We start from the raw sequence: 18,953 nt of genomic DNA, 5'->3' as shown, positions 1-18,953 counted from the left end.
ATGGTTAATTAGCCGTAAGTGCTCCGTTGTCTGATTCCAGTGCACCTACTCAGAGTTTCAGCTCTTTACATTGCCCTGTAATATTAGGATGTCTTCATAAATCTTTCTCCACCATCCTTTCAGAGGTTGCAGCTCAAGAAAGGACTTTTTATCTAAAAGATAAAAAGGGGGAATTGCTAGGCTATGGGATGCTACTGAGAGGGAGCACCGAGGCTACCTTGATCTTTGGTGCACAATAAGTTTTCTGCCATGTTGCAGAAACGCCATTGTTGGAACCAGGAGCAATGATTTGTGATCATGGGAACAGGTATGAGTCTGAGGGTTACAGCTAATGGCTCATGAGCAGGGATGCCTTGACAGGATCCCTCGCCTGTGAGCAAGGTGCTAAATGGCTGAATTGGCTCTCCTCCCATTGGCAGATGCCATGTATTGTGGCACAGTTCTCTTTTAATGTCCTGTCCCAGTTTCTCTAATTGTTCTATTTAGTTACTTTGCCTCAGGTTATAACTTTTCCCTCTTAATGTTTGATGAGATAAAGGTTTTATATCTTTAGGCTATAATCATTTCTTCTTAATGTTTGACAGGATAAAGGTCTATCCATTTTAGACATTAGAATATCAGTAACTTCTCCAGTACCTCCCTCCATTATGTCATCCTAAGTGCCTCCCCCCCATTAAGTTATCCCCATCCAGGTATCTCTCCCATTATGTCATTGGTCTTGTTATTCTATAAAAGAGTCTTGCTGTCTGATATTCAGGGCTGGATTCTTTGAGAAGATAGTCTCATTCAGCCCTGGGACCAAACTTGGATCATTTGGTCCCAGTAAATCTCTCCATTTAATAAACTATTAAATTGTTCTCTAATCTCTGTCTTGCTCAGATTCTCCAGCATTACACATGCATGTGCAAAGCCCAAGAGCTGCTTCTCTGAATGGTAATTGGGGATTGCCTATTGTCCACTCACTGATCACGCTTGGAAAAATTTATGTCAACCAGGCTATACAGCCTAATAACTGGAGCTCTTTTCACCCTCTCTGAGTCTCCTGCCTCATTCATTTCACCTCTGAGATCAAAGGGCTCACATGCTTTGAGCTCTCAATCAAAACAGAAGCAATAGGAGCCAATTGGAGGCAGAAGGGAAAAAACAAAGCAACTCACAAGACATGGGTGAAGGAGGAAGATTAAGGAAGGAGAATGTCAAGGTGAGTGACTGAGAGGTCCATGCTGCTCTAGAAAGAAATACAAATGTTCAGAAGAAAGGTGGTTTGGAGGATAAATCCTAAGTTCTATTTTTTAGAGGAGACTGGTAACACAATAGACAAAGAGCAGGACCTGGAGTCAGGAAGACTGGCCTTAGGTATTTATTGTGTGACTCTGGCCAAGTGGCCTAACCTCTTATTGCCTTATTCTCATCAATTGTAAAGTGAGGTATGAACTAGGTTTAATCTTTGGATGCTTCTGAATAATTATCTCTTTGGTACTCCCTGCTAAAATTTGGCTTTTATCTACATGTCTATTACAAATGAAGAGGGTGCTAAGCTCCTAGGTAAGGATATAGATAAGGTTTTGAATTTTTAAAAAGTATTTTATTTTATTCTAAACTTAAATACCAAATAAAATGAGCTTTTCTGTATGTACAATAAAACAGAAATGGGCCATACAAGAAGTGCAAATCTTTATTGCTTTTCTTCCAAAACATATAATAAATTCAACATGTAAATTTTAGTTGTCCTGCTTATTTATATTCATTTGTGACTTTTTTTCTGTTTTCTTCTGTGCATAAATAGAATATTTCTGTAACTCTTTTCTCTCTTTTTTTTCCTGAGTTCTTCCTCTTCTTCCTCTTTGAAATAAATATAACAAGAAAATCCTTATAACAAATATACAAGTTCCATATTGGCTGTGTCCTAAGATATATCATTTTGTAAATTCATACCTTTTGTGTCCAGAAGACAAGTTTCATCATTGGTCCACTGGAATTCTGGTTGGTCATTGAATTGATCTAAGTTTTCAAGTCTTTCAAAGTTGTTTTTCTTTATAAAATTATTCTTATTGTGTAAATTGTATGTGTAATATGGTAGCCCTAAAAGCTAATGTAATGGTAAGTTATAATGAGAGGAGCATGATGTCCTAAAGGAGGAGAGTGCCATGATGTCTTCATCAACCAGTTTCCAAATTAGAGGGTCCAGCCTTGGAAAGTGACACCCATGTTTTTCTTAGTTCATTGACAAGTTGAAGAAATCCAGAAGTGGGGGCCCAGGGTGTTGAAAAGCTTCAAGATTATGCCATAGGAGGTTGGTTGAAGGAAGGAGAGAGATTTAGGAAAAAAAGGAGATTGAGTGGGAGCAAGAATGCTGCCTTCAAATATATGGAGATGAGAGGTGGCTAAGGGGTGACTTTTGTTGTGTGGGTGAGGATTCCAGTTTCTTCTCCTTAATTTCAGAAGGCAAAACTTGGGATGATGCAGAGAATTTGCAGAGAGATAATGCAAAGAAAGCCTTTAACAATTAGAAGTCTTCAGAGATGATCTTGGCTATTGCAGGTAGATAGCAGTGGGCTTCTTATAGGGTAGGGGAGGTCTTCAACTAAAGGTTCGATGACTCCTTATTTGGGTATTACAGAGGAGATTATCAGTCGTGTATTATTTGGATGAGAAGTCTTTTCCCTTAAAGAAGCTTGGCACATTGGATAGGGTGTTGGATTTTCAGTCAGGAAGATCCCCTTCCAATCTCACTTACTAAGTATGTGACCATTGGCAAGTGGCAACTTCTTTAAGCCTCAGGTAAACTCTTTAAGAGTATAAATTTTAACTTGGTTACAATTCACCTCTCTGAAGTTCCCATATCAAGGAAATCACCATCAGCAGTTCCCACAGAGACAATATCACAAATCCCTGATGCAAAGACTCAGAGCTGGAAGAACCCTTAAAAGTCACTGAGTCATGTTTCTCTTTGGATATACCTATTAACATGCCTATATCTATTCTATCATTAAAAAACTTACTTGATACTCAAATTTTGAAAAAAATGAACGTTAAAATAATTCATGCTTAATTGCGAAATATTTAACAAAATAAAAATGATAAAAAAACAACAAACCTTTTACTTGATCCTACCATTCCCATTAATTACTGTCCTCTATATTTTTCCCATTCTCCACTACCACCTTAACAACACTTTGAAAATGTCTTTTACACTAAATGCTCTTACTTCCTTTTCTCTAATTCTCTTCTAAATTTTCTATAATCTGGCAAGGAACTGGAAACTGAGTGAATGCCCATAAGTTGGGGAATGGCTGAATAAACTCTGGTACATGAATATAATGGAATATTTTTTGTTTTATAAGAAACGATCAGCAGGATGATTTCAGAAGGGCCTGGAGAGACTTTCATGAATTGATGCTAAGTGAAATGATTAGAACCAAGAGATCATTGTACATAGCGACAAGATTATATGATGATCAATTCTGATGGATTTTTTCAACAATGAGATAATTCAGACCAATTCCAAAAGACTTGTGACAGAGAGAGCCATCTGCACCCAGAGAGCAGACTATGGAGGACTATGTTGCTTGCTTCTTTTTTTTCACTTCTTTTCCTTTTTTGATCTGATTTTCCTTGTACAGCTTGATAAATGTGGAAATATGTATAGAAGAATTGTATTTTTAACCTATATTGGATTACTTGCTGTCTGGGAGAGGGAGCTAAGGGGAAGGGAGGAAGAAAAAATTAGAACACAAGGTTTTGTAAGGTAAATGTTGAAAACTATCTTTGAATGTATTTTGAAAATAAAAAGAAAAAAAAGTTATATTTAAAAAATAAACTTTTTACAATCTACCTGGCTTTTAGACTCATCATTCAACAGCTTGTGCTAAAGTTCCCAATAATCCCTTAACTGCCAAATTTAATGACCTTTTCTCAATCTTCACCCTTATTGATGTCTTACTGTCCATCACCATGTTACTCTTCTAAGTATTTATGACACTGTTCTTTCCTGGATCTCCTCCTACCTGTCTGTTCATTCTTAGTCTCCTTGGCAAGTTTTTCACCTATATCCCATCCCCTAAGACTCTCATTTTCCCTCTATACTCTTCCACAGATTGAATTATCATCTCTATATAGATGATTCTCAGATCTACATATTCAACCCTAGATTCTCTCACAACCTAGTCCTGCAATATCACCTGCCTATTGGTTTCATAGGTGTCTCAAACATATGTCAAAAACCGAACTCATCTTTGTTCCAAAACCTAGTCCCTAGAACTTCCCTAGAATTGCCCAGTGGGGCAGCTAGGTAGTATGGTGGACAGAACACTGAAGTCAGGAGGACCTGAGTTCATATCTGGCCTCAGCTTACTAGCTTACTTACTTACTTACTTACTTACTAGCTGTGTGACTTTATAAAAGTCACTTCATCTGTTTTCCTCAGTTTCCTGATCTGTAAAATGAAGTGGAGACAGAAATGGCAAACTATCTTTGTCATGAAACCCAAATGGGGTTACACAGTCAAACAAGATTGAAAAATGATGGAATCCCAACATTAATTGTGCATAGCACTCCTCAGTCACCCAGATTTACAATCCTAGTCTCACCTCCTTACTCTTCCTCACCTTATAATTCAATCAATCGATAATGCACTCTCCAAGTTACCAATGATCTTTTTTATGAATACATAATAGTTTTTTATTTTCAAATTACATGCAAAGGTAGTTTTTAATATTCACCCTTGCAAAACCTTATGTTCCAAATTTTCTTCTTTCCTTCCTCTTATCCCCTCCCCTAGACAGCTAGTAATCTAATATATGTTAAATATGTGTAATTCTTCTATACATATTTCCACAATTATCAGGCTACACAAGAAAAATCAGATCAAAAAGGGAAAAAAAATGAGAAAGAAAAAATCAAGCAAACAACAAAAAAGGTGAAAATACTATGTTGTGATCCCACAGTCCTCTCTCTGGATGCAGATGGCTCTCTCCATCACAAGTCTATTGGAATTGGACTGAATCATCTCCCAATGAACTCTTTATCATTGGATAAATGGCCTTTTCTCAATCCTTGTCATTCTTAAAATCAAGAAAGAATGGCATCCTTCTCTGCAGCCTTTGATAATGTGAATGCTTTCTTCCTTTAAGTCTTTATGACCTCTCTCTTCTGATTCTCCTCCTACCTGTCTCAACTGCTCCACTGCTTCCTTTGCTAGATCTTCGTCCAGGAGACCTCCAAAGCTCAATCCTGACCTCTTTTTTTAGTTTTCTATACGATTTCACTTGTTGAACTCATCAGCTCCCTTGGATTCAATGATGACCTCAGTGCAGACGATTTGTAGTGGCAAGACAAAACCCAGATGCCTGATGAGTCAGTGCATGATCTTGGTATTTCAATATCCAACCAAGCTCTGGTGTTTCCCAGCTTTAGCAGCCTTCATGCCAGCTGGAACAAATTGTTCTTTTTCATCCATTTCACTGAGGGAAGACTTCACATGCTTGGAGTAGATAGCCTCCAATTCACCAGAAGGTCTGAGATCCTCTTTGAATATCTGTGCCCTCCCCTCTAATGGACTGACACATAGGAAGAATTTAATCCATATTTATTCACTGATTAAATACGCTGAATGCAGTTTAGCCCTCTACCCATAATGTCATGAAATCTAAACATCTTATGGAATGGAAAATAAAGGCCTTGATTAGCCTGAGTATAAAAACTCCTAGACTTTAGGTTTTTTTTTCCTAAGTTTTTAAATAAATAAATTTATATAATTTAGAATTAGAATCTAAGAATTAGGTATAAAAGAATTTGATTGTATAATCTAACTCATCCCCAAAAGAAATCTCTACTCTTAAAAAATTACTTTTTAATAATAGCTTTCTATTTTCAAAATATATGCAAAGATTATTTTCAACATTCACCCTTGTAGGTGCTCTAAATCACTATTGATCAGAAAAATGCAAATTAAGACAATTCTGAGGCACCACTACACACCTGTCAGATTGGCTAAGATAACAGTAGAAGATAATGCGGAATGTTGGAGGGGATATGGGAAAACTGGGACACTGATGCATTGTTGGTGGAGTTGTGAACGGATCCAGCCATTCTGGAGAGCGATTTGAAACTATGCTCAAAAAGTTATCAAACTGTGCATACCTTTTGATCCAGTAGTGTTACTACTGGGCTTATATCCCAAAGAGATACTAAAGAAGGGAAAGGGACCTGTATGTGCCAGAATGTTTGTGGCAGCCCTCTTTGTAGTGGCAAGAAACTGGAAACTGAGTGGATGCCCATCAATCGGAGAATGGCTGAGTAAATTGTGATATATGAATGTCATGGAATGTGAAGGTTTTCTGGAGGCAGCCTCAGTTTCAGTTACAATCAATAATTACTACAAAATCGCAAGTACCTGGTAAAAATGCAAATGTTTATTTCTCCTTCCAAATTAGCTCAGTTAGTTGAGGCCTAACTCTCTGCTTGGCTCCAAGAGATCTTGCAGCTTTGTCCTTGGCTTCTGCCTCTGCTTTCTTCAGCCTCCAGTCAGCACCAAGTTGGAAGATGCAATGAATCTCTTGGCTTGAAGATAGGGCTTGTGGGTTCCAAAAGCTCTCTCCAACTCCAAGTAAAACTCTCTCTTGAGCTCCTAGAGTTTCTAGTAACTCCTCAAGTAACTAACTCAAGTAAGTACCTCCAGTCAGTCCCCAAGCTCCAAGAGCTCTCTCTATATATGTGATCTCCCAAAGGTTAACTCCGCCTTCTGGAGGGAGAGGGATTCTGGGTTATCTCCCAGAGTGCAAAACCCTAACCCTGAACTCTCCCAAAAGTGTGAACTCCATTGAGTACTTAGATACTTATGAGCTCTCTAAAGGTGTGAACACAAGCATTGTTCTATCAGTTCCACTTAGTACCTTGTTTCAAGTTCTGGCCCAAAATATCTCTTTCTAAGATCAAATCAATCACACTGAACCATGCCAAACCAGATAACTATTGTCTCTATCAACTCCAATGTCTTAACACTTTCTAAAGATTCCAACAATAGAATACTATTATTCTGTAAGAAATGACCAGTAGGATGATTTCAGAGAGGCCTGGAGAGACTTACATGAACTGATGCTGAGTGAAATGAGCAGAACCAGAAAATCATTATACACAGCAACAAGAAGATTATACTACGATTAATTCTGATGGATGTGGCTCTTTTCAACAATGAGATGATTCAAACAAGTTCCAGATGTTCAGTGATGAAGAGAGCCATCTATACCCAGAGAGAAGACTGTGGGAACTGAGTATGGACCACAACATGGCATTTTCAATCTTTCTGTTGTTTGCGTTTTTGTTTTCCTTCGCAGTTTTTCTCTTCTTTCTAGATCCAATTTTTCTTGTGCAGCAAGATAACTGTATGGATATATATATACCTATATTGGATTTAACATAAATTTTAACATGTATTGGAATACCTGCCATCTAGGGAAGGGGGTGAGGAGGAGGGGGAAATTTGGAACAAAAGGTTTTGAAAAGGTTAGTGTTGAAAATTTACCCATGCATATGTTTTGTAAATAAAAAGCTATAATAATAATAATAGAGTGAAGGAAAGGAAGTAGAAGCACCCATTATAAATTACATTACTACTATAGACATGAAACTATCAGAGTTTATTTAATGTTGACAGCAGATGATGTGTGTTTATTTTTGAAGATGCGGCAATATCATTGACTATTGTATTTTACCAGAGTTTGGAGGCATCTTCATGTACACTTGATTACTGTATTCTAGTCATCCTAAAACTCTTTTGAGTATGCTTTTGTTAAATAATAACATTTCTTAAATGTCAAAAAAAAAAAAAAAAAGAAATGTTTAGATGAATTGCACATATTTATTGGATTACTTGCTGTCTAGAAGAGGAGGCTAGGGAGAAGGTAGGGAGAGAAATTTGGGACACAAGGTTTCACAAGGGTGAATGTTTTGGGTTTTTAAAAATTTATCTATTAAAGCTTTTTATTTACAAAACATATGCATGGGTAATTTTTCAACATTGATCCTTGCAAAACCTTCTGTTCCAAAATTTCTCCTCCTTCCCCGGACCCCCCTCTCCTAGATGGCTGGTAGCCCAATACATAAATGTTAAAATATATGTTAAATTCAATATATGTATACATGTATACATGTGTATACATATCTATACAGTTATCTGCTGCACAAGAAAAATCAGATCAAAAAAGAAGAAAAAAACTGCTAAAGAAAACAAAATGTGAGCAAACAACAACAGAGAGAGGGAGAATGCTATGTTGTGGTCCACACTCATTTCCCACAGTCCTCTCTCTGGGTGTAGCTGGTTCTATTCATTATCGAACAAATGGAACTGATTTGGTTCAGTTCATTGTTGAAGAGAGCCATGTCCATCAGAATTAATCATCATATAGTATCGTTGTTGATGTATATAATGATCTCCTGGTTTTGCTCATTTCATTCAGCATCAGTTCATGTAAGTCTCTCCAACCCTCCCTGAAATCATCCTACTAGTCATTTCTTATGGAACAATAATATTCCGTAACATTCATATACCATAACTTATTCAGCCATTCTCCAATTGATGGGCATCTCACTCAGTTTCCAGTTCCTTACCACTATTAAAAGGGCTGTTACAAATAAAATCTTCACTCTTAGGATTCCCAACATGGAGTCTAGTCTCTTTTTAAAAGAAGGGAAATCCACTGCTTCTTGAGGATACTCATTTCATTTTCTCCCCTGTGGATGGCTAGGAAGTCATTTCCCCCTAATATTCAGTCTAAATTTACCTCTTTATAACTTCTTCCCATGTATTTATCAGATGACCAAGTGAAAGGAGAACTAGGAAGGAGCAGGGCTATGGAAACCTGGAGAGACAAGAGAATCGTTGCAGAGGCTGCAGAGAGGTAAGGTAAGTGGGGACAAAAAAAGTCATGAAATCCCTTAAAAGCTCATTGGTGACTTTGGAAAGAACAGCACAGGTAGAATGATGAGGCTAGAAACCAGGCTGTGGAGAGTTAAGAAGGTGACATTTGTCCTTTATTCTCTGAGAGGATCAGAGAGGTGGCCAGGACCCCTGAGTAGGATTTAAGTGAGGGGGGCTGCGCAACGTCACTTGCCTCATTCTCTCCCAGAGCCTTCTGGGGCCAGTGGCCAGATTAGGAAGACTGGAATTAAGAAAGTGAGAGTAAAGGAATAAGAAACTCAAGGATTTAAGCAGAAAACAGAAAAGAGGCAAATGGGGATGGATAGAGCAGAGGAAGACTTTTTTAGGGGTTTCTTTTAAAGAGGAAAACATACGCAAATGTGTAAGCACAAGGGAAGTAGTCAGTAGACAAAGTGACTGAAGATAATTGAGAGAATTGGGATGATAAAGGGAACAATTTGCTGGAAAAGACCTGATGGATTGACACTTAGTAAACTAGGAAATGCTTGTTGACTGATTGATGTCATTTTAGTTTAAATGATCTAATCTTAACCTTTTCACAACAAAGTGGACCAAAGACATTCCCTCTTTTCTGAACTTTGATGATAGAATTAAAGTAAGCAAGAGAATCGAGTGCCCTTTCATTCATGGCCCCAACAAAACAATAATCTCACCATTGACTCCAATGCCTTCTCTGCACTCCACCACACTGCCTTCCCACCCCCAAAAGGATCTTTCATAGGATCCCAAACACTTTCTTCTTATCTGATTACTATCTTGTACTAATTAATCATTTTGTATTCTTGCTTTCAACTACAAAAACTGCTCCAGTTAATCAGTTAATAGATATTTATCAAATGCTTTAAAAGAACCAGGATTACAAAAAAAGGCAAAATGAACAAGCTGATTTTAGAAAGGTCTGGAAAGATTTACACAAACTGATACTGACCAAACAAGCAGAACCAGGAATAGATTGTACACAAAAACAGCAAGAATGTGTGATGATCCACTATGAAAGATTTGGTTCTTCTCAGCCATCCAGTGATCCAAAGCAGTCCCAATAGACTTTGGACAGAAAATGCCATCTGCAGCCAGAAAAAGAACTAAAGAGACTGAAGGTAAATCAACACATGCTATGTTCACTTTTTTTCCCCCTCTCCTGTGGTTCCTCCCTTTTGTTCTGATTTTTCTCTCCCAACATGATTCATTAAAAAGTGTATTAAAAATAAACAAATTAATTAACAAAAAAAAAAAAAAAAAGGAAAAGAAAAAAGAAAAGCAAAAGGCAGCCTCTGATCTCAAGGAATTTACAATCTCACAGTCCTTCAGTTTGGGCCACAAAGGAGTGATCAGAGCAGGTTAGAGAATTCATGAATGGGATAAATGAGAACTCAGCTCACACTTATCCACACCTGCAGTTTTGATGAGATACCAGCCAGCAGTCAGAGGTGTGTGTGCATTCGCTTGTTACTGGTTCTGTCTGAATGTTAGAGTTTGCCGATGTGTGTGGTCTGCCCAGAGTGAGTTTGTGTACTGGACTGCAGGGTGTGTTACTTTATAGCAACTGTGTGGCGTTGGGGAGATGTATGTGCATGTATTGGAGTATTTTGTGTTGATGTATGTTGGAGTGAGTTGTGATGAAGTGTGTTGTGTATGCTGGAATGTTGTGTGGGTTGGTGCTTTTTTTTTTTTTTTTTTTACTACTATATATTAGGGTCTTTTTTGTGTAATAAGGTGTTGTGTGCCTCAGAATGTTTTTGTGTTGTATACTAGTGTGTACATGTTGGAGTGGGATTTTGTAAATTGCAAACATGTCTATGTGTGTTGGTAGAATTGTGAACGAATCCAACCATTCTGGAGAGCCATCTGGAACTGTGCTCAAGAAGTTATCAAACCGTGCATACCCTTTGAGCCAGCAGTGTTACTACTGGGCTTATATCCCAAAGAGATACTAAAGAAGGGAAAGAGACCTACATGTGCAGGAATGTTTGTGGCAGCCCTGTTTGTAGTGGCCAGAAACTGAAAAAGGAATGGATGTCCATCAATTGGAGAATGGTTGGGTAAATTGTGGTATATGAATGTTATGGAATATTATTGTTCTGTAAGAAATGACCAGCAGGATGATTTCAGAAAGGCCTGGACAGACTTACACGAACTGATGCTGAGTGAAATGAGCAGGACCAGGAGATCGTTATATACTTCAACAGGGACACTGTATGAGGATGTATTCTGAAGGAAGTGGATTTCTTCGACAAAGACAAGATCTAGCTCAGTTTCAATTGATCAAGGATGTACAGAAGCAGCTACACCCAGAGAAAGAACACTAGGAAATGAATGTACTGTTTGCATTTTTGTTTTTCTTCCCGGGTTATTTTTACCTTCTGAATCCAATTCTCCCTGTGCAACAAGAGCACTGTTCGGTTCTGCACACATATGTTGTATCCAAGATCTACTGTAACCTCTTTAACATGTATAGGACTGCTTGCCATCTGGGGGAGGGGCGGAGGGAGGGAGGGGAAAAATCGGAACAGAAGTGAGTGCAAGGGATAATGTTGTAAAAAACTACCCAGGCACGGGCTCTGTCAATAAGTTATCATAATAATAATAAAAGAATTCAAGATAAAAAAAAAGTGCGTGTGTCGGAGCGGGGCTGTGCAAGCCGCGAGCGTGTCGGACGGGGTTCCTGCAAGCTGCCTGCGTGAGTGCGCGTGTCCATGTGTGTGCCGGAGAGGAACTGTGCCAAGTTGCAAGCCCGTGTGTGCGCTGGAGGGGGATCTGGTGGGCTGGGGGGGCCGTGGGCGCTTCAGGCAGGACGGGGCTGTGCAGGTGGGCGTCCTCCGTAGGCATCCAGAGGGACCAGCACGCAGAGCCCGGCTCCTCCGGTCGGCGTCGCAGGGAGGTTTCCCGAGAGGGAGGAGGAAAAAGGGAGGAGGAAGGGAGCGCTCTCGCGGGAAGGCCCCAAATAGGGCTGCGGCCCCTTTAAGGCGCCAGCTCCCTGGCGGCGGCCGGAAGTGTTGAAGCCCGGACTGGCGGCGCTGGTGGCTGCGGCAGCGGCGGTTTCTGCGCATGCTCCGTCGGCCTCCCGAACTCGCCGCCCGCCGCCCGCCCGCCGGAGACGGTGAGGAGGAGGAGGGGAGGGTGGGCGCGCGGGCTGCGGCGGGGTGGGGGGGCGGAGGCGGGAGCGGGGCCCGGCGGCGGAGGAGGCAGGCGAGCGCGGAGGGAGGGAGGCGAGGGGGGGCCTCCGCGGGGCGCCTCCCGCCCCGTGCGTGCCGCCGCCGGGGAGCGAGCGGACGTCGCGGCGCCGCGGGGGGTGACGGGGGCGGGGGCGACGGGCGACGCTGCCGTGGCCGCCGTGGCCGCTGCCGCCGCCGCCGGCGGGCGGCGAGCCCGGGGGGAAGGTGAGGGGCAGGCCGCGCCCCCGGCCCGGCCCCAGCTCGCCGGCCCGCCGCGGCCCGCGGCCCGGCCCGGCTCCGCTATCCCCGCGCGAGGCCCGCGGAGCTCGCGCCCCGGCCAGGCAGGGCAGGCAGGGCCGGGCCGGCAGCCGAGCGGGCTGAGCGGCGGGGGCAGAGCGGGGCCGGGGGCTGGTGCGTGTCGGCGACCTCTGGCGCCTTGTCGTCTTCCTCAGTCGGAGGAAACTGAGGTCCAGGTCGCCGTAGGGCCCAGCCCAAGGTCACGCGGGGTCGGGGACCGAGCTCGGCCGGGACGGGGAGGACAGGGGGGGGCCGTATCGTGAGCCTACTGCGTGCCGGGCTCTGCGGAGAGCGTTGGACGAAGCAGCTCTCATTTGATCCTCTCAACAACCTTGCCCAAGGATTCGAACCCAGGCCCCCTCCTCCTGGCCGCCGGGAAGCTGGCGGAGGGGCGCCCGCACCACCCCTCCCCCGCCTCTGCCGGGGGTGGGGGTGGGGGGGAGTGTGCTGGGATAGGAAGGGCAGAGGTCGAGGAGAGAGCCCCGAGTCCTGCTTCCGCGGGTGTCTGGGGTCTGGAAGAATTGGGGATGTTTCCGAAGGAGCCACCCCTGGCCACAAGGCGAGGGAGAGTCGGGAGTGCCGCCAGAAGACCCCTGCCTCTTCTACGAGTGTGTGGGGCCGGGGAGAGTTGGCGCTGGTAGTGGAGGACCCATCCCGAGGTCAGGTCCAGGAAGGAGCAGCAAGGCCTCTGAAGGAGCCCGTTCCCCCTTGCTGTAGGTGGCGAGTCGGGGCCAGCAAGGACACCCTTTCCTCGCTCAGAGGGGCCAGAAGTAGCGCTAGGGATCAGGAATGGCGTCGAGGGCCTTCCTGGTGGAGACCCAAACGTTTAGGCACTGCAGGAGGGCCTTTTTTTTTTAACTTAATAGGAAAATTTTGATTTCATGTACTTAAAATGCTTAAAGGACTTACAAGTCTGACGCTTCTGTCTGTTGCAGACGGGACTTTCTTTCTTGGCACCCCCTTCCCCCAGTGGCAGTGAGGCCCCTGTCTTCTCCTACTCTGTACACCCTCAGTCATCTGGGGTAGACAGGGCTCTGTCCCCCAAGGTGAACGGGGTTGGCTCCAGCCAAATTAGAATGTAATTGGGAAATCGTTTTAAGAAATCAAAATGCGATAAAATGAATGCTAATTGGCTTTTCTCAGCATGTAGCTCTCAGGCTGTAATTTATTGGGCCCTATTTCTGTTTGAATTTGATGTCGCTGGCTTAGAGCATTGCGTAGTTGACTTGTTCAGAATCATGGAGCTAATATGTATCGGAGGCAAGCTTTGAACTCGGGCCAGGTTTCTCTCCACATTGCTCAGCGATCATTAAGTGTCTGCCAGGTGTCAGGAAGCCAGTTTATGCCTTCAAGAAACTTACATTCTAACTTGGAAGCCATACAGAAAAGTAGAAATAGGATATGCCAAGTACCTGCAGAGGTACAGAGAAGGGGCACTCGGGGCTAGGGAGAGGAGAGGGGGGAAAAGGAGGTCAGGAAAGGTCTGAAGTAAGACTTAGTACATGAGCTCAGGAGGCCAGGAATTCCACACACCAATGGAAGATCAGAGGATTAGGTCAGAAACCTAGCATGCAGGAGGAGAGTCTACAGAAGGAGCCAGAGGCAAACTTGAGAGGGCCTGAAATGCTGGGCTGAGCATTGTGTAAGGACTTTGGGAAATAAGAGCGGGCTTGGAAAGAAAGATGAGCTCTGTTTTGAGTCATAATTTGAAGTGCCAACAGTTCATCCATTCAGAAATGTCCAGTAAGTTATTTGGTGATCTGACTAGACTGGAAGTCATTTGTATAGAAAAAATTAAATTTAGGGGAGCTGATAAGATCACTGGGAGAGAGGGAAGAGGACCTTTCAGAGCCTTGGGTTACACCTACAGGCATTGATCTAGCAAAGGGAAAGTCTAGAGATTAAAGAGCACCCCACTGGAGAGGATGGTGTGACTTCAATAAGGCACCTCCTTCAGAGATGAGATGGGGCTCGTCCCCTGTGCCTTCTAACGCGGGTTCCTAGAGGAGCCTTCTCATATTGGGGGGAGGGGGGAAGTTCAAGGAAGGAGCCCAGCTTGCTCAGTGTCCCCATAGTATAGTGCAAAAAGCACTAAAGTTGTTGTTGGGACTTGGATTAGGATCTGTCATCTCCTACTTGTATAGACCACTTAGCTCATTTATATAATGAGGTGGTTGGATTTAATCCATTTCATGTTGAGGACCCTTTTGGCAGTCTGAGTAAGGAAGTAAATAAGGATTTGTTAAGCAGCTATTATATATCAGATTCTGGACTAAGTGTTTTTATAAATATTGTCTCAATAAGCCTGAGGATGTCTTGGTATGTTTTGTCTACATTAATAGATGAAATTTCTTTCTCATCACAGTTCATAGATTTCCTGAAATCTGTTGGTGGATTCCAGATTAAAAACCCTTTGATGCAATGATCTTTCTAGTCCTTTCTGGTTTTAATTGTTATTTATTAGATTGTGAACTCCTTGAAGGCAGGGATTGATTTTGTTTTGTTTTTTTTTTTTGTAACCCTATCTTCCTTGGTGGCATTACCTCACCAGACACTTAATAAGTACTTAATAAATGCTTATGGATTCATTGATTGGGTCTGTGATAGTATATGCTTTCCCAGGGGATTGAGAAAGTAGATTTGGAGCTTTGGATGCAGAAACATTTTTGGAGATGTCAGTGAAGAGGATCAAAGGTTGAACTTCCATCCAGAAAAGCCTGTGAGCATATCCTACCTCAGACACTAACTGATCAGGGCTTGGTCACCTCGTCTCTCCAAACCTTAGGAAATTTATCTCATCTGTAAAATAGGGACAATACCCATCTGACATTCCTTGCCCAAGTTGTAGAGGCTCACTGTAAAACTCTTGGTAGAAATTTTTAAAAGCGCCGCATAAACATCAATGTCTTATTGAAGGAATTCCCTCTTCTCCCCAATTCAGGATCTGAGCAGAGGCATAAAAGGACCCTTGCCATTTGAGGGAGCCAGGGAAGAAGCATAGGATACTAGAATTCCCCTCCTGTGCTGGGATAGGAAGGGAAGAAAAGAAATCTTCCAAGGTGAGGCCTTGAAATGAAGAGAAATTTTATTTAGTTCAACCTTGATTGGCTATTTAGGTTTGATATTTAACCTCTTTTGGGCCTTAGGGGACACTCTGAGACTATAAATTGCCAGGAAGGTTATGCGCTGTCTTAGTTGAGGGAGTTTCCTCATCCTTGAGGAAAGTGATGAAATTTCACCAGTCCCCTCACCCTTATTGAGTACTTATTATCTTGTCCTATGTTTGACCTGAAGGGTGATACAGAAATAAAGAAAATGCCCCAATCTTCAATTGAGTGAGTTTTTTTTTAAGTTTAAAAAAAAATCATTTCCACCATTCTTATTCTCCTTCCCTTAAGTGAATTTTCCATTTATAAGAAACAACAATTAAGCCAAAGAACAAGTTCACTGTCTGAGTATACAGCATTCTCTCCAGGCATCCTAATCCCTGTAAGAGGAGGGAGGTGTGTTTCTTTATCCTGGGGTACCATGATTGGTTTTTCTAGGAACTAATTCCTCTGCTTCTGATTGTTTTTTCCATTTATATTTTAGTTAGTGATTGTGTAAATTCTTTTGGTACTCCCTGTTTCACTCTACATCAGTTCACACAGCTTTCCCAGTATTTCTCTTGAGTTCCTCATTTGCCATTTCTTTCTGCACAATAGTATTTCATTACATTCATTCACTACAATTTATTCAACCATTCAATTTCACACAGACTTATTTTGGCCCTCAATTCTGGCTTTTAACTCCAGTTGTAATCCCTTAAATCCTACTGGGATGACTCTTTGTGCAGCTCTGCCTCACTTCAAGACATCAACTCGGGATGTCATTGGACAAGCAACTGTAGGATGACCTTGCCAAGCTCCCTGTTGACCACTCATTGATTCCCATCTAGAACAGAGATTTCCAAGCAGCTATTCAGAAAGCTTTGCTCACCCTGACTGTGGTTCTTTGTAACTTAATTTCCCTTGATCCGCTGCATTGAATTAATGAGAAAGAGGGGGGAGGGGGGATGCCTGATAGTGCTGCTTCAAGCATACCTTTCACATAATAGTTGACCGAGTGTGGACTGCTCAGTGGGGCTCCACATGGAAGAACAGATAAAAGTTTTCCTGACCTTAGCTCTTAGGAATTCAATAAATAGATGATTAAGTAAATTACCTTGTCCAAGATGTCTTGTGTTTTTGTTTTGACTTTGATTTCTGAGGATTCCCTCCCCCCTCCCCCCTCCCCTTCTACCCCATGAAGCATCACAAGGTCATAGATGTAGAATTGGTAACAAAGAAGAAAGAGGGGGAAGAAAAAGCAGCTCTGCAAAGCGAACCAACACATCCATCAAATCTGACAGTATATGGAACGTTCCACCCATAGTTCTCCACCTCTGCCAAGTAGGGAGCGACGTGGTGTTTTACTTTTACAGGTGCCCTTGCCACTGGAATTAAGGGATTCTCTTATTCTGGGACATAGTGAAAGAGGTTCTCTCTAGTCAGTACCCTTTATGATTTTATAAACTGATTATATTCCTTTCCAGATGGGAGGGTATTAATCTGGTCTGTTATCACACAGCAGCTCCTATCTTTTTGCTTAATGTTTCTGTTGATGTAATCAAATGCATCAGAAAAGCAGGCAGACATTTATTACATGTTTGGTTTTTATTTTTAATCTTTCAGTGTTTCATGGTGACCATTCAAGAAATGTAAATAGGCTTCAGAAGGGTTTATATAATTTGTAGGCCAGCCTCTGACTGCTCTCCACAGTGATAAATTCAAACTTCTTTTCTCTTCCCTCCAACTCCTATCCTCATTCTTTCTCAGCAAGAGGTCTCATATGACTTTACTGAAGAGAGATAGAAGCCACTTCTGATGAGTTGTCTTCCTCTCTCTTCCCCTTTGCTTCTAGATATCTAGAAAAAATAGCCTCCACTCCTTGCTTTCACTTCCTCATAACCCCCTGAACTTCATTCTCCTGCAATCTAGTTTCCACCCTCAGAAAGAATAATTTCTTTCCCCAAGACATCCATTAAGCTCCATCTCCATTCATTATTGCCCACCTTGCCCAGATCCTCTTTAGCCTCCTTAGGCTTTCAAGACACTGCCTCCTTGTTGTCTTCTGAAACCTGTCTAACCACTCCTAAGTCATCCTTCCAGGTTGATCCTCTTTCTATTCCCATCTCTGAGCTGGGTGTTTCCCTGTCCTCCACTTTCTCTTCCAGCTCTTGAAAGAATGCATTCTCTGCCCTGGCTCCTGTCCATCCCTTCTGTTCTGAGGATTCCTCTGTTTTCTTCTGACCCATTCTCCTCCCTAAACTCGTGTTAGCTGGAGAGGCAGAAATTTTGAGAGAAGGAGACCAGTCAGGAATCTTGGATCAGAACCCAGTCAATTGGCCATGGGGATCAGGATGGTGGCTATTCCCCAGCTGAAAGTGATCTCTCCTGGCTCGCATTTTCTTGGAGCACTTTAGGCTCTGTCTTTTATATTTTATATCACTTTTACTACCCAATTCTAGATCATAATAAATTTGAGAGGAGGAACCCTGATCATTTTTCCATCTTGGTGTGGCTAGTACATTGCTTTGCACAAAGAAGGCACACCGAACTTTTGTTGAATAAATTATAAGGGTACTAAGCAAAAGAGAAGTGGGAGAGGAGATAAGGACTTCCAGCAAGTTCCTAACCTTTGTACTTAGCTTAATGTAGAGAATGCATCCAGGGTCCTTCAAAACAACTTTGACTGCTGAAGCCAGAGATGGAATCACAGATTGGGAGAATCATGAGTCAGTACACCAGAACAATATGACAAACATCTGTTAAGTGCTTACTCCCTGCTTGCTGGTGGAACCACGAAGCTTTGATAAGACATAAATAAGTCACAATCCCTGCTCTGATATGCTTTGCAGTTTAATAGAATCAGACCCAATATGGCAGTTCTTAATGAGTTGTCAGTATTTTTGTGTTGTGTTTTGTTTGAAATTAAGGCCTGCTTGGGAGGGCCTCCAAGAGCTAACGTTAATGAGGTCCAGTGTTGGTGATTCCTCAAGGGCAGGTTTTCAGGTCTCACAGTTTTCTGAGGTGAATCCTTATAAATGCTGGTTTTAGATGGTATCCTAGGTAGGCATTCTCCCACTCCCTCTTGAATGGTAGGAAAATCAGTACTAAGCCTTATTATCTGCCTAGCTCTGTGTACCAGGGGTCCTCAAACTTTTAAATAGCGGGCCAGTTCACTGTCCCTCAGACTTTTGGAGGCCTGGATTATAGTATGTTTTGTGGGCCTTTAAATAAAGAAACTTCATAGTCCTGGGTGAGGGGGATAAACATCCTCAGCTGCCACATCTGGCCCATGGGACGTAGTTTGAGGACCCCTGGTATAAACTTTGAGAATACTAATAGAAAATGGAAGACAATCCCTGTCCTTGAGGATAGACCTAGAGGAGTATAGGGAGGGAAGCTGGGTACAAATAGAGCGGTGGGAAAGGAGACCCACACAGCTCGTCCAGCAGTCACAGCAGAATGAATTTGATTATGGTC

General features: G+C 42.3%; 2 protein-coding genes across 3 annotated transcripts in view; one reads left to right on the top strand and one right to left on the bottom strand.

Annotated features, from left to right (window-relative positions):
* Positions 1-11,720: 11,720 nt before the first annotated feature.
* Positions 11,721-14,261, bottom strand: LOC116422630 (translation initiation factor IF-2-like). Its single transcript, XM_031961522.1, has 4 exons — positions 14,256-14,261; positions 13,800-13,830; positions 12,789-13,194; positions 11,721-12,552 (listed from the first exon to the last, which is right to left on the bottom strand). The coding sequence occupies exons 1-4, from the start codon at positions 14,259-14,261 to the stop codon at positions 11,721-11,723; spliced, it is 1,275 nt and encodes a 424-aa protein (XP_031817382.1).
* The window catches only part of GMEB1 (glucocorticoid modulatory element binding protein 1), a 37,725-nt gene continuing 30,740 nt past the window's right edge, over positions 11,969-18,953 (top strand). For both annotated transcript variants that reach the window (XM_031962455.1, XM_031962454.1), the window contains exon 1: positions 11,969-12,035. The gene's annotated coding sequence lies outside the window, so the exon portion shown is untranslated. The remainder of the gene's footprint in view (positions 12,036-18,953) is intronic.

The sequence above is a fragment of the Sarcophilus harrisii genome, chromosome 3, assembly GCF_902635505.1.
Source record: "Sarcophilus harrisii chromosome 3, mSarHar1.11, whole genome shotgun sequence".
Taxonomy (NCBI): domain Eukaryota; kingdom Metazoa; phylum Chordata; class Mammalia; order Dasyuromorphia; family Dasyuridae; genus Sarcophilus; species Sarcophilus harrisii.
Note: the sequence above shows the minus strand (reverse complement) of the source record. Positions and strands in the feature narration are given on the sequence as shown.